A 13,165-nucleotide genomic window follows, 5' to 3' on the forward strand; every position below is an offset into this window, starting at 1 on the left:
CCTGCGCCTCCGTGAATGCGGTCGCTGGTCGTACGGCATGTGGGGTCCAACAGTCTCTTGCAGATTCGCACACACACACACACACACACACACACACACACACACACACACATCCTCTGTTTCTTCTCTGGATGGCATACTGACACACTGGTGTTGGGCCTCCAGCATTGGTGTGTCCATCTGGTGCTACACGGCGGCATCCAGTCATCCAGGGTGCTCCCAAGACCAGATTCACCCAGTCTGCAGAGATGACTGGTCGCTCGTACGAAAGTGCCTCCAGCCTATGGCGTGCTGGAGTTTGAGGGAATAAGCTTCTCGGAGGGTTGAGCCATGACGTCGGAAGACTACGGCAAAGTCCTTTTGGAGAGATTTGGGACGACGGCTACCGTCTGGCGTCGGTGCTTGTGGGCGCTTGCTCGCTGCCAACGCTGCCGGTGCCGCATATGGGCATGCTCGATTTTGGCCGCATCAAGCAGCTTCCCACCCCAGCGCAGCGATCGGCACCTTTGGGTCCCTTGGGGTCCCCTTGGAGCGGCGATGAACGGCGCCACACCCTCCCTCTTCCCGTTCTTTTTCTTCCCAACTCACGCTCTCTTCCTTTCGTCTACTACTTATTCACATGTGAAGCCAGACGCCCTCTCATCGATGTTCCAGTTCTGATTGCTAAACAAATTTCATTCCAACGGTCGGAAGCGATCTGGTGTTGTTGCGCGCTTGTTCGTCGTCAAAAGCTCATCATGGGGGTTAATCCGGGCGTAGTGTTTCTGCTGGTAAGCCCAACAGCCGGCATCCACCACTAACACCATTCAAAACGAATGATAATTATCAAGCAAATATCTAACCAGAATATCTCTACAGATCTGCATCGGACTGCTGACGACGGCCATGTGAGTCCTCAAACATCACCGACCGCAAATTTCCCCGTTAATCATTTCACAGCGTCGTTCACGTTACGAGCACCAATCTCGCCCTTCCTATCTCGCCGTTCTTGTCTCTGCTTCCGATTCTACTGCCCATCCTTGGCACTATCAACGCATTTTACTATCCGCGCCTGCTGTTCAATGCGAGCAGCTCTCTCGCTCGAACCGAGCAGCTGTTTCCTACCATCATCCAGACACTTCAAGGCATCTTGACCACCGCTGTTGCCGTTATCCTCTTACAGACCGCTCTACCCGGCGATGGCCTAAACTGCGCACTATCTACCAGCTGGCAGCGCATGTTTGTCGCCAAGGATGAGTCGACCATCAGGCGCATCCAGGACAGCTTTAATTGCTGTGGCCTGAACAGCATCAAGGACCGCGGTTGGCCATTCGGTGCTAATGCCCGGTGTGCCGAGATCACTGGTCGCGATACCGCCTGCATCGGACCGTGGAGGGACGCAACGGTGCGGAATTCCTCCATCGACTTGGGCATCGTCATCACCGTTGGTGTGCTACAGGTATGTCTGACATAGATATATAGCAGGCCACAGCCGTTCTGGGCTAACTAGACTCTCGTCACAGGTTCTGACGCTGCTGTTTATGCAGAGTGCCAGCAACTGGAGACACGCATGGTGGGCACAACCCTGGAGCCATCTCTCAGAGCGTCCGATCGAAGAGCGCCAGCGTAGACCACTTCTCACTGCTACGATTTCCACACACTCAGCCCATGACAGTGGTGAGGAGTCTGAAGACATTGTGAGGTACAGCGACCTGAACCCTCATTATGGCACCACAGGGGAGGGACAACGGGGCCGTATCCGCAACGGATCCAGTCGGATTGAGCCCTCTTCGCTCAGAAATGTCGAAAATGCCGAAAACGAGTGGAGAGACGAGTAGTCTTCATTCGTCACGCCTTCACCGACCACAATACTTGACACCTTACCAACGACGATACGACTCTTTCAAGAAAATCATTTTACCCTCTTTTGCATTGCGAGCGAGAATGTTTTGCAACCCGGGGTTTGGAAGCCAGTGATTAGTTCGGCGGAGTTCGGGTCTGGCCGGTTCGTGTTTTAGTGGCCATAGTCTTTTTCTGCTAGGGGGTTTCTCTTGTCTGCTTTTTCTTCTTTGGGGTTGGCTAAAATAACTATTGGAGTTTGTTTGAAATCTCGTTCATCGCTGCCGCTTGTTTTGACATGCCTGCGAGTAAAAGGGCTAGATCACGGCCTGCCATTGCGAATCTAAGGTCGAACATGTTAGCGAATTACCACATCAAACGAACGGGACACCAACGCGAGGAACCACTTACCGAATAGGAGCATGGCGTTTCGCCAGTTCCTCCAGGAGGTCTGGTCTCGGTTCCAGTCCGCCGAGTCCCACGAATACCTTGCGCCCGTCTACGCTCGCCTTTTCTGCTGCATTTGCAATTTTGGCGACGGTGGAGCGGAAGAGTTCTGAGTCGTATTGTCCAGGAATTCCAAGCCTGTAAAATCACAGGTTAGCTTCAGTCTCCAAGTCTCAAACATGCGTCGGTTTCTCCGGCGGAAATCAGTGTTGACCAACTCCATGCAGAGATCTGCGCAGCCGATGAACAATGCATCGATACCCGGTACGGCGGCGATGGCTCTGTGAATTTAATTAACCTCAACAAACTTCAAATACGTTGATTCGCCTTGCTCTATGAGACCGGGGAGGCGACTAACTCTACATTCTCGACGCCTTCTTTGGTCTCAATCATGGGCATGATGAGGACCTCGTCGTTGACTACCTCGGCGATGGCCGCGTAGGATAGCGTCGTCGTGTACTGCGTCATTGCCGTGACCATTGTCACGGAGCGGTGGCCCTACAGATTTCCCTCCTGTGTAAGCCGCGAGGTTTTCCGTCGAAATTTGACTTGTAGGATAGACGGGGAAGCGGAAGAGGCCAACGTACCAGAGGTGGAAACTTTGATGCGCTGACGCACATATTTGCTTGCTCGACGGTGTTTACGTGCGGCACGATGATGGCTTGGGCTCCGGAGTCGAGGCAGCGGGAGATCCATTCGGGGGCGCATGTTGGCACGACTACGGTTGGTGTGATGCTTTTTTTTTTGCCATGATTAGTACGTACATCAGGGTCGGATTCTCTGGCCGGCATTTACCCAACATTCAGACACGAGACGGCGATATCCTTCATGGTCTCCATGCTCATGGCCATGTGCTCGAGGTTCATGAGCACGGCCGAGTAACCCGCGCGCTTGGCGACGAGGGGCATCTCGGTGGAGAAGGCGACGCGGAGGCCAAAGGAGTGGGCGAGTCTGTTTTGGAGCATGAGGTTCTTGACGAGGTTTGGGCGGCAGGCTTCGCGGGCGAGGGCGAGTTGCTGCTCGTGGGCCGTGGGTGAGGACATGTTGGGCCTTGGAGGGTTCGGTTGTGTGGACGGTGATTAAGGGAGGAGTCTGCTGTCTTGGGAATGTCGAGATACTGGAAATTTGGATCTTGAGAGGATGATGTGCTTGGAGCTATGTTTGATGGTGTTGTGGGTAGGTTTACTTGATCAAAGAGTGTTATCGAGAACATCAGCAGCTTGCATCTGGATGCTGTGAGTTGTAATCGTTTCTGACAAGCTTAGGACGGTCCTGACTTACACCACCCCACCCCGCCTTAGTATCCCATCATCCCGAAAGTCGGCTCCTAGCGCCCGATTTACCGGACGGAGCGGATGGTCCTTATCCGGGGGTGATTCGATAAGAATGCGGGGAATAGAGATCGGGCATTGTCCGACGACGTCGCACTCCATCATCCATGAGCATGCCTGCAGCTTATCTTCGGGACAGGGGCGGGGAGGATGCCGATGGCCCACTAACACGCGATGTGCTGATAGTATTGCCGCGTGTTGTTGGGGATGGGGATTGCACGCATGTTATCCTAGGAGAGCAATGGCCAATCTTGTATCGGTTGGGTGAGGGCCTTGCCGAGGGGGATGGCTTGTCGTTCCTGGTTATCTTGATCCGGGCACGGAGTTTGGGGGTCCTGGGGGCGAGGTGGTATCAAGATCGACTCTTGAGTTGAGGGAACACTTAAACTTCACGGTGTATCTCGGTCTGACTTGCAACTTGACAGCTCTCCATCCTCTTCCCCGGAAGAAACTTGAAAGTCCGAACAGTGGTCCTACCCATTTGCCTGTAGAAGTTGGAACGCTTTCACTTGCTACTACCATGGATGGCGAGAAGAAGACCCACGAGGTCAACTCGGCTACGTCGACAACATCAGACGTCGGCGTTGGCGTCCACGAGGATGCGCCTCAGAATGTCTCTTGGGCGAGGAAGATTCTCTATCACCTTTGGGACGCTGATCAGTATCTCAAGAGCCCCCAGGTATGGCTACCAATCAACCCGTGTCCCTAGTGCCTTGATGGCGGGAACTGACTGGAGTGTGATAGGAACGCGCTTTGGTTCGGAAGCTGGATTTCGGCATCTTGATTTGCGCAACTCTCGGCTGGGTAAGTTCAGCGCTGGGTTGTGTTCGAGTTGTAAGTGGCTAATTTGATCAAGTGGATGAAATACATTGACCAGAGCAACATCACAAATGCCTGTGAGTTATGACAACCCACGGTAAAGGGGCGATGTGGGCTTAACACAAAATCATAGATGTCAGCGGGATGAAAGAGGACCTGAAGATCCAGGGAAACGAGTACACTTATATGCTCAGTCAGTTGATTCCTGAACCGATGAGGGGCAAGTGCTTGGTGGGTGCGGACTGACAGGAGACTAGTGTGCTACACCATTGCCTTCGCCATCATGCAAATCCCTTCAAACTTGATCGCACTCAAGATCCGTCCTCGCTACTGCATCGTGTTTTGCGAACTCGGATGGACAGCCTTCACGTATGCCTCAGCCTTCCCTTGTCGCACACATCACGGACGAATCCAGTCGGTCTTGACTCTCAAATGCTAACATTCTCTCGTGACTCAACAGCTTTGCCCAAGCCGCAGCTCAAAGCAGCAACCACATGTACGCCTTCCGCTTCATGATCGGACTCTTCGAGTCCGGCTTCTCGCCCATCATCATCTTCCTCCTCGGATCGTGGTACACCAAGCCCGAGCTCGCGAAGCGCGTGGCGATCTGGCATATCACCGGTTTCTTTGGGCAGGCGACGTCTGGGTTCCTGCAAGCTGGTATTCACAAATCTCTGGATGGGCATTTAGGTATGGCGGGTTGGAGGTGGATGTATATTGGTAAGTGCCCCTCAAATCCTGGGGTGAGAGACTTGGTTGGCTCTTATCAGCAGTCTGGTTGGAAGGGAAAGTTAGCTGATCCCGTGATTACGTAGTTTGCGGTTGCATGTCACTCCCTGTTGCTCTCTCCGTGTGGTGGCTGCTTCCTGATTACCCGCATAACACGACTGCGTGGTACATCACGGAGGAGGACAAGCAGATTGCGATGCAGCGTGCGGCAAAGCAGGGTAAGGCCGAGATTACAGGAGTCGTGGACATGAAGCTCCTGAAGCGCATGTTCGGGAACTGGCGCTGGTGGATCTTGTGCTTGATGTACATCTTTGTAAGTCATCCTCCCAATGCACGTGTAATCATATTGTGTTGGAGTCTTTGACCATTCTGACAAATTCCCCGCCAACCAGTACGGCAACTCGTGCCAGGCCAACAACTACTTTGCCATTTACCTCCGTACGACGACATCCTCCCAGATTCTCATGCTTGTTCAACATCGACTGACACGCTGTAGGCGAGAACGGGTACAGCGTCACCCAACGCAACGTCATCCCGGCGTGCGCCAATCTCGTCACCATGGTCACGGACTTTGCGTGGGGCTTCATGTCGGACCTGACTGGTAACAGGCCCTTATGGATTATTGGTCCTCTTGTAAGGAACGCCCCTGTTCTAGAAGTTTTTGGCGAAGTTTGCTGACGGGCGGCGGACAATGCCAGATGGGCACGACTGTCGCCGGCTCTTCCATCCTTACTGCGTACCCGCCGACGGATGCTGCGCGGGTAGCCGGTTTCTTTCTTGTGTCTTGCGGTTATGTTACGGCTGTTACTTGAGTAAGTCGACGTTAGGATATAAGTGCTAGCGGAGTGATTGGTGAGACTAACCGGAATACAGACTTGGGCGAATGAGGTGAACAATGGGAACGCGGAAGAGCGTGCTTTGACGATTTCCAGCATGAATGGACTGTTCTACGCGACTAGTAAGACAAACCTAAAAGGCAACAGACCTTTTCCTTGCAAATTGACTAACAATGTAGACTCCTTCTTGCCTATCCTCATCTTCCCACAGACTATGGCACCCACTTTCAAGCGTGGCTTCCCCTCTATATTGTCATTCGCGCTCGCGGCTGTGGTTTTAGTCCGTAAGTTCCCCCCATTTACACGACCTCCAAGTGCGACCTTCAGGATAAACTGACAGGCAAACCTTCCAGTCATTGCGGACTTCTTGCATAAGCGTCAGTTGCGACAAGAGGCACAGGCTGCTGACGAACAGCCTGCTTCCGAAACTGTCGTGGAGGGAGAAGTGGACAAGAAGGAGAAAGAAATGGAGGGGAGACTTTCCGGAGCTATTGAACCAGGCAGGAACTCTTCCAGTATCATTTGGGCAGTGAATATTGGAGGGGCAAACCCAGGGTTGGACGTAAATGGTGGCACTCGTGGTTCCAAGTCACAGCTAGCACTGTTATGCTACCAATCTGAAAAGTCTAGGAGATCATTGGAAATTTCGAAGATTGGTGAAGTAGATCAGTGTCTGATGCAAGAATTATATTGAGTTGATTCTAGTTTAACGATATGCTGCCTGGACGTTCCGAGCTCAAGTCTACCGGTATGCCCTTTGAATATGCTCTACAGCTGCATTAAGCTTGATACTCGAGTGGCTGCCATGGGACACCATACAATCAGCAAGGTGAAGCCTGTTTCACTTTAAGGATACTTTATCGGAGTATTTTTGGCGTCTACACAGACGTGATCCATGCCAGGTCTCGACCACAGGTGTCACCTATGCGTCAAGGGATCTAATTGGAGAGCGTCTAAGCACGAAGTGCTGAAAATCAGAATTCATATTTTCCGCAACTACCTAATTCCGATGGAGACCTGCTCACTCATGTCTTCGCCAGCTTCCAACCTAAATCTGATATCCAAAATGGTAGCCGCTAGTCTCTCAATACCTTCCTTGATCTCGGCTACCTCATGCCATGCCCAGCAAAGTCTGATACATCTGGAAAAGCCACCCTTCGACTCTGCTCTCTGAACACTACCATTGTCCCCACTGACTACAAACATGTGTCCGAATGCGACGCGGAGTAGTTTCTCTTTTAGGGCAATGGCTGCCACTGTTCGTGCCACCGGAAGGTCTTCTGGAAGTCGCAGGTATGTGAAGAAGCCTCCTGCCGTCGTTTCCGCGGTATGTCCTGGGTTATTGCCCTCCACTGTGACACCCAATGGTACTAAAAGATCGCGGATAGAGGTCATGAGGGCGTAGTACCTCTCACGATATGTCGGTATGAGAGTCTTTTCTATATGTGTCTGCAGACTTCTGCTTCGCAGCATCTTGTCGACGAAGGTGGAAGTGAGGTGCGAAGGTGCGCCACCAGAGCTAGAAGATCCTCTGAGTAGGAGTTAGTACCATCGCACTTGGTTTGTTGCATGGACAACTTCAGAGCCGATACTTACACCTCGGCCAACTCTTTGGCGAACGCCAGCGTGCCATCCGCCCAGCCCACTCTGACACCGGGCCCGATAACCTTAGAGAAAGATCCGTTGCTGAGGGTGTTTCCCCATGTGCTGTAGCCGGGCATGTTGCGATCTATGTCGACGAGCCTCGGCGGCACAGCTCCGACTGCGTCATCTGGAGCGGATGAGTCCTCAGGCCAGCTCAGAAAGTCATAGACATCGTCTGATACGATGAGGGCATCGTATTCTCGGGCGAGCGCGACAAGGTCCTTGCGGGTCTGGGGGCAAAGCGTCTTTCCGCTGGGATTCGAAAAGGTTGGAACGATGTAAATGACATATTTATAGATTTTTGAGTATGTCTTTCCCACTTTGATAGTAGGGATGGCGGGTTGGCCGAGCTTCTCAGCATCCTCAACGGCTTGAGCTTCGGTAGCGGCTAGCTCGCGACGCAGAAAGGCAATGTCTACACCTTCTGAATCATTCTCAGGCACTCCCGCAAGCTTACCCTGGAAACCGTTGTCTTCAAAGATTGGACAGGCCAAAAAGTACGTCGGCTCAACCATGAAGATTTTGCGTGTGTATAGGGGGTCTGTAAACTTCAACAGTACATTCGACAGGTTGCCGGACGCGCCGTTGTTGATGGAGATTCTCTCGTAGTCTATCTAGGTGCCGTAGACGGAAGACAGCCATTCTGCAATGCTCTTCCGGAGTGGAGGATGCCCAATGTGAGGGCCGTATATGAGTGCTGCTGCACTCTCGGATTCCGAGGTCAGGACTTGGGTTGCGCCATCTAAGAGAGCGCTTGCTGCAAAGAGTCGAGGGGAGGGCCAGCCCAGCTGCAGGTTGATGAGCGAGGGGGGGCTAGATGGCGCCGCAGTAGTCTTACTGCCCATAACGAAGTTCGTCACTGTAAGCTGTGGTTAAGCCAATGTTTCCGTCGATGGTTCGGAATTCTCACATGGTCTTGCCAGTTTACTTCTTCAAAAGTATGAGCAGACAATATGGTCTTCCTCCGCCTCCCAGGCAGTGATCTTATCGGGCGGACCCCGACTTTTGCCGGGATCCTCTCCGCTTCCTCGGGCGCTAGGCGAGAGGCTCCGGCAGGACCCCGATGGCGCCGATGGGTGGCCTCATTGCTATCACTTATCTGATTAACGGCATATTGCAGGATCATCTCTGCATCATCTTGACAGGAAATAATGAAAGATCGGATTTCTTTACCCGCGATATCTTGAGACCGGGCCGAAGTGACGGAAATAATGATGGTTGGATCCTGTAGCATGAAAGAGGAGGGAAAAAAGGAGCCATGTCCCAGCCATAGCAATGGAAGTGGCAGTAAGCAAGTTTCCCAACTTACTGTCCAAAAAAATCTAGAAAATCAATTTCTCAAATTACTGAACGCCATGTCCCCAAAGTGGAGCGACGTCAAGTCTGAAAGCGAGGCATTCGCGGCTGAGGTCCGTGAAATCGAAGCATGGTGGAAATCAGACAGACAGAAGCACATTAAGAGGTACATAGCCTTAATTTGGATACGTGAAAAAACGCTAAAAAAGTATCAGGGCGTACACAGCGAAGTCAATTGCCGCCCTGCGAAATATTGGATTCAAGATCGAGTACCCATCGAGCGTCCAGGGTAGGAAGCTTTGGCGCATCCTCAACGAGCACAATGAGAACGGCACCTACGAACTGACATTTGGCACTACCGAGCCCCTAATTGCGAAGGAGATGGCCAGCTCAAGTAAGAAACTTCGAAACGATGGCTGCCAACTTTGCTGACTTGTTCATGACTAGTGCAGACAGTTTACGTATCCGGGGCTCTCTGTGGACTGTCGCAGGCAACATGGCCAGGCGAAGACCATGCAGACTATCCCGCAGACTTGGTTCCATCCGTCGTAAAGCGTATTTTCAACACGCAACTCTTTCACGACCAGCGCCAAACTCAGCTGCGGATGAGATACCCCGAAACCGACCGTGAGTCATTAGAATGCATCGACTACATGCTACCTATCGTCGCCGATGCCGATATGGGATTCGGGACACTGACTGGCTGCATGAAGTTGACTCGCAGCTTTGTTGAAGCTGGGGTTGCCATGATACACATAGATGATCTTGCCATGGGTCTGAAGAAGTTCACGAACGGCGAGGGTCGTACTATTGTCCCCACATCGGACTACTTGTCCAGGTTGACGACTGTCAGGATGACTTTCGATATCATGGGGTCAGTATATACTTGTCCAAACACAATAGAGAAGACAGACTAATACTTGGCCAACAGGGCGGACACGATGCTCTTATGCCGATGTGATAGCGACCATGCTGAGTTCATCACGAGGTAGGATGAGGAACCCTTGGTTTTGGGATGCTGGCTGACCTTTCTTAAGTGTGATTGACCCCAGAGACCACCCTTATGTTCTTGGAGCGACTAAAGTGGTCTCTTCCTTTATCCAAGCTCTGGAGGCTGGAAAGCTTGCGGGAAAAGGTTACCTTGCAGTCAGAAGCGAGTGGAAAGCCTCGGCTGGATTGATGACCTTTGGCGAGGCCGTCAAGTCCACAGCGACCGAGGAGCAGTACAATGCCTACATAAAAGAGATTGGAGACGCAGTCGTAGCGTTGCAAGACCGGCGAGCAACCGTTAAGCGTATTCTCGGGAAGGACCTCACGTTCGACTGGGAACTTTCAAGGACACCTCTTGGCCAGTACATGTGGCAGTGGAGTACAAAGGCTGTCATTGACCGATGTATTCTCGCAGCCCCCTTGGGAGACGTTACATGGAGCCGTCAAGGCAGGTTACCCCATCCCCTTAGCACCCAGTCGCCTGACCAACTTGATGTAGATAAACCAAGTATGTCTTACAGCCAAGGTTGAGTATTCTCCTAGAAACCTGTGTGCGCTGACAGATAATGTCACAGACAAGGAAGACATGCACGAATTCCATACCGCCTTGAGAGAGGCTTACCCAAAACGCCTCTTTGCCTTTGGATACACTGGCGCATACGACTTCAGCAAGGGCGGATACTCTCCGGAAGAAGTCGAGACCTTCCCCGCGGACATTGCAAAGATGGGCATCGTGTGGCAGGTACAGCCAATTTGGGCCACGCAGGGCTTGAGCCTGCATGCCAAGAAGTTTGCGGAGAGGTCCAAAAGGAAAGGGATTGCCGGTTACATGCGGGATGTGGCTGCTCCCGCGATCGCGAGCATGGCCACCGATATGTATGGGAAGCCGACATCTCGTGGCGGATACCTGGCCGATGCGTTCTTTGATGCTGTTGGAGGAGGGGAGATCACGGAGCGTGTCTAGGAGGGGAAGTTAACATGGCTGTTGTTGTAATTCACATGAGTATGCGCTGTTACGCTCTGGACAAAGTGTGGTAGAGGACTATCACCTGTCATCGGCCAATTAGATAAGCTGTTTATGCACTAGAAACATCACGGTCTCAGTGAACAAGTCTTGCGAGTTGCCTCCATGTCCTGGCCAATTAGACGACCTCAGTATGCTGATGGCTGAAGTGATGTATGCGGTCGTCTACGTGTGACTGTGTTGCACGAAATGTGAGTGAGAAATAAGGCTCTTGACACGGGAACCCAATCTCTTGTCATACGTATGTTGTGCATATATTGTTTCACGACATGAAGGGTAAACAACTCGCATTCAGTGAGAGGCTATTACTACCAACTCACCATGGGCGAATATTTAAACTTCCTTTCCCTTCTTGTTTTGTTTTATCTAATCACCTTTCCAATCTACCCTGAGTTATTGACTAGAAAAATATTCACCAAGAAACTCAATATGGAACCTCTCGGCGGCAAACATGCATCTTCGGTCCGTACGTCAATATCTATGGACTTGCTCTTATTCGCTTTGGCCTCTATTGTACTCTATCTACTTGTCTCCTACATTCGACAAAATTCACAACAGAATACACAGAAGAGCCTTCCTTTACCTCCGGGACCGCCTCGATTACCCATACTTGGAAACTTCTTCAATGCGCCAGATGTCTGCTTCAACTGGTTAATCCATTATCAATGGAAGTACTTGTACGGACCAATCGTGCATTATGAAAAGGGAGGACAGTCCCACATCGTCTTAACAACGGTGGAAGCGGCCCACGATCTTCTGAACAAGCGAGCAAGCAACTATTCAGGACGCACATTCAGTCCTTACGCAGGAGAGCTTGTTTGTAACAACTACAATATTCTCTTTCTGCAGTACGAAACCCAGTTCCGGCTACATCAACGGCTTCATGCTAAGGGACTGAATACTCGCTCCGTGGCGCCGTATCACCCTCTGATAGAGTTGGAATCGCTTCAGCTGCTGAATGATCTATTGTCAGAGATACAAGAGAAAAGTAGCGAGAAGCAAATGGGAGGTGCTGTGAACCCTCACTGGCACTTCCGACGCGCAGCATCCAGCAACGTGAGCATGATAGCTTGGGGCTATCGACTGCTCAAAGGCAACCCCGAGCATGAAGCACAAATCAAGTTCTTCGATGCTGCTCCAACCTCGGTGGTCCTGAAGACCACACCGCCTTGGTTCGACACCTTTCCTTGGCTTAGGAATATTCCCTACGCCATTTCTCCATGAAAACGAGCAGCAAAGGTCCTCTTCGAACGCGAGGAGGCTCACTATTTGGCCAATTTTCGCAGCGCGCTGAAGAGACCTAGCTACAACCTGAGCAAACAAGTTGCCAACAGCACTGATGTGTTGGATATGGGCATGTGCGAGACCGAGCAGGCGTGGGTCGTGGGAACGTTGACCTTGGCCAACGGTGATACCAGCGTCGCCACTCTGTGTTGGTTCGTCATTGCCATGTTGACGTATCCGCATGTCTTGGGCAAGGCTCAGATCATGGTCGATGAAGTTGTTGGTCACGATCGCTTGCCTGTTTACAAAGACCGGGAGAAGCTGCCATATATCGATGCAATGGTCGAGGAGGTCATGCGGTGGCGACCGATCCTTCCAGCTGGGTTAGACCACGCGGCTGTTGAGGAAGATGAGTACAAGGGATACAGAATCCCGAAGGGAGCAACGATAATTCACTCCCAGTGGGCGATCACACGAGACAAAGAGGTGTATGGTGCGGACTGCGACGACTTCAGACCGGAAAGATGGATCGAGAACGAAGACCTACCTAGGACCGCCTTTGGATACGGAAGGCGACTTTGTCCAGGCAGGCATGTAGGTAGAGAGGGGCTGTGGGTATTGTTTGCCCGGATCATCTGGGCGTTTCGACTAGAGCAAACGACTGATCAGATCACATTGAAGAAGAAGTTGATTGATCCGATGTCCATGTTGCCGGCGGGTATCGTTGTTGGGCCTGATCCCTTTGAAGCACTGTTCATTTCTAGGGGTCCATGGGTTGAAGCACTTGTACACAAAGATCTCCAAAGTGCAGAGAAGGATGTCGGAAAGATCATGGAACAGGTGGAGATGAACAAGAGGCTCTAGTCGCATCAAGAAGAATTGCAAATGGTCTTGGCTTACTGAAGATAGAGGGTGTGTTGTTTTTGGTACATTTTCACATCGTTTGATTGCTTTAATTCTTCATCCTAGCTTATCTATCAACCACAAGATGATAGAAAGCGACAAGG

General features: G+C 51.6%; 6 protein-coding genes across 6 annotated transcripts; 4 read left to right on the forward strand and 2 right to left on the reverse strand.

The window, feature by feature from the left end:
- Positions 1–737: 737 nt before the first annotated feature.
- Positions 738–1,817, forward strand: BDZ83DRAFT_753734 (uncharacterized protein; the record flags this gene model as incomplete). Its single annotated transcript, XM_060514386.1, has 4 exons — positions 738–770; positions 859–887; positions 940–1,438; positions 1,503–1,817. 4 exons carry the CDS (start codon positions 738–740, stop codon positions 1,815–1,817), a joined length of 876 nt encoding a protein of 291 aa, XP_060363286.1.
- A 250-nt stretch (positions 1,818–2,067) lies between these two features.
- BDZ83DRAFT_581351 (HpcH/HpaI aldolase) lies at positions 2,068–3,308 on the reverse strand (the record flags this gene model as incomplete). The annotated part of the gene is made up of 6 exons (XM_060505447.1): positions 2,068–2,161; positions 2,230–2,403; positions 2,484–2,546; positions 2,624–2,763; positions 2,853–3,000; positions 3,061–3,308. 6 exons carry the CDS (start codon positions 3,306–3,308, stop codon positions 2,068–2,070), a joined length of 867 nt encoding a protein of 288 aa, XP_060363287.1.
- Positions 3,309–4,116: 808 nt separating this feature from the next.
- Positions 4,117–6,674, forward strand: BDZ83DRAFT_581417 (pantothenate transporter liz1; the record flags this gene model as incomplete). The annotated part of the gene is made up of 13 exons (XM_060505456.1): positions 4,117–4,275; positions 4,341–4,400; positions 4,453–4,492; positions 4,549–4,608; positions 4,673–4,784; positions 4,876–5,135; positions 5,231–5,457; positions 5,537–5,582; positions 5,641–5,777; positions 5,843–5,947; positions 6,018–6,102; positions 6,160–6,264; positions 6,334–6,674. 13 exons carry the CDS (start codon positions 4,117–4,119, stop codon positions 6,672–6,674), a joined length of 1,737 nt encoding a protein of 578 aa, XP_060363288.1.
- A 302-nt stretch (positions 6,675–6,976) lies between these two features.
- On the reverse strand, positions 6,977–8,491 carry BDZ83DRAFT_742233 (aminotransferase; the record flags this gene model as incomplete). The annotated part of the gene is given in 3 exon segments (XM_060513106.1): positions 6,977–7,511; positions 7,577–8,238; positions 8,254–8,491. 3 exon segments carry the CDS (start codon positions 8,467–8,469, stop codon positions 6,977–6,979), a joined length of 1,413 nt encoding a protein of 470 aa, XP_060363289.1. The 5' UTR covers positions 8,470–8,491.
- Positions 8,492–8,979: 488 nt separating this feature from the next.
- On the forward strand, positions 8,980–10,874 carry BDZ83DRAFT_753738 (isocitrate lyase; the record flags this gene model as incomplete). The annotated part of the gene is made up of 6 exons (XM_060514387.1): positions 8,980–9,086; positions 9,136–9,314; positions 9,368–9,794; positions 9,852–9,908; positions 9,958–10,418; positions 10,486–10,874. The coding sequence occupies 6 exons, from the start codon at positions 8,980–8,982 to the stop codon at positions 10,872–10,874; spliced, it is 1,620 nt and encodes a 539-aa protein (XP_060363290.1).
- A 489-nt stretch (positions 10,875–11,363) lies between these two features.
- On the forward strand, positions 11,364–13,022 carry BDZ83DRAFT_720870 (cytochrome P450; the record flags this gene model as incomplete). The annotated part of the gene is given in 4 exon segments (XM_060512316.1): positions 11,364–12,083; positions 12,174–12,752; positions 12,765–12,998; positions 13,014–13,022. The coding sequence occupies 4 exon segments, from the start codon at positions 11,364–11,366 to the stop codon at positions 13,020–13,022; spliced, it is 1,542 nt and encodes a 513-aa protein (XP_060363291.1).
- Positions 13,023–13,165: the final 143 nt, after the last annotated feature.

The sequence above is a fragment of the Colletotrichum acutatum genome (assembly GCF_030867785.1).
Source record: "Colletotrichum acutatum strain CBS 112980 chromosome Unknown BDZ83scaffold_68, whole genome shotgun sequence".
Lineage (NCBI taxonomy): Eukaryota > Fungi > Ascomycota > Sordariomycetes > Glomerellales > Glomerellaceae > Colletotrichum > Colletotrichum acutatum.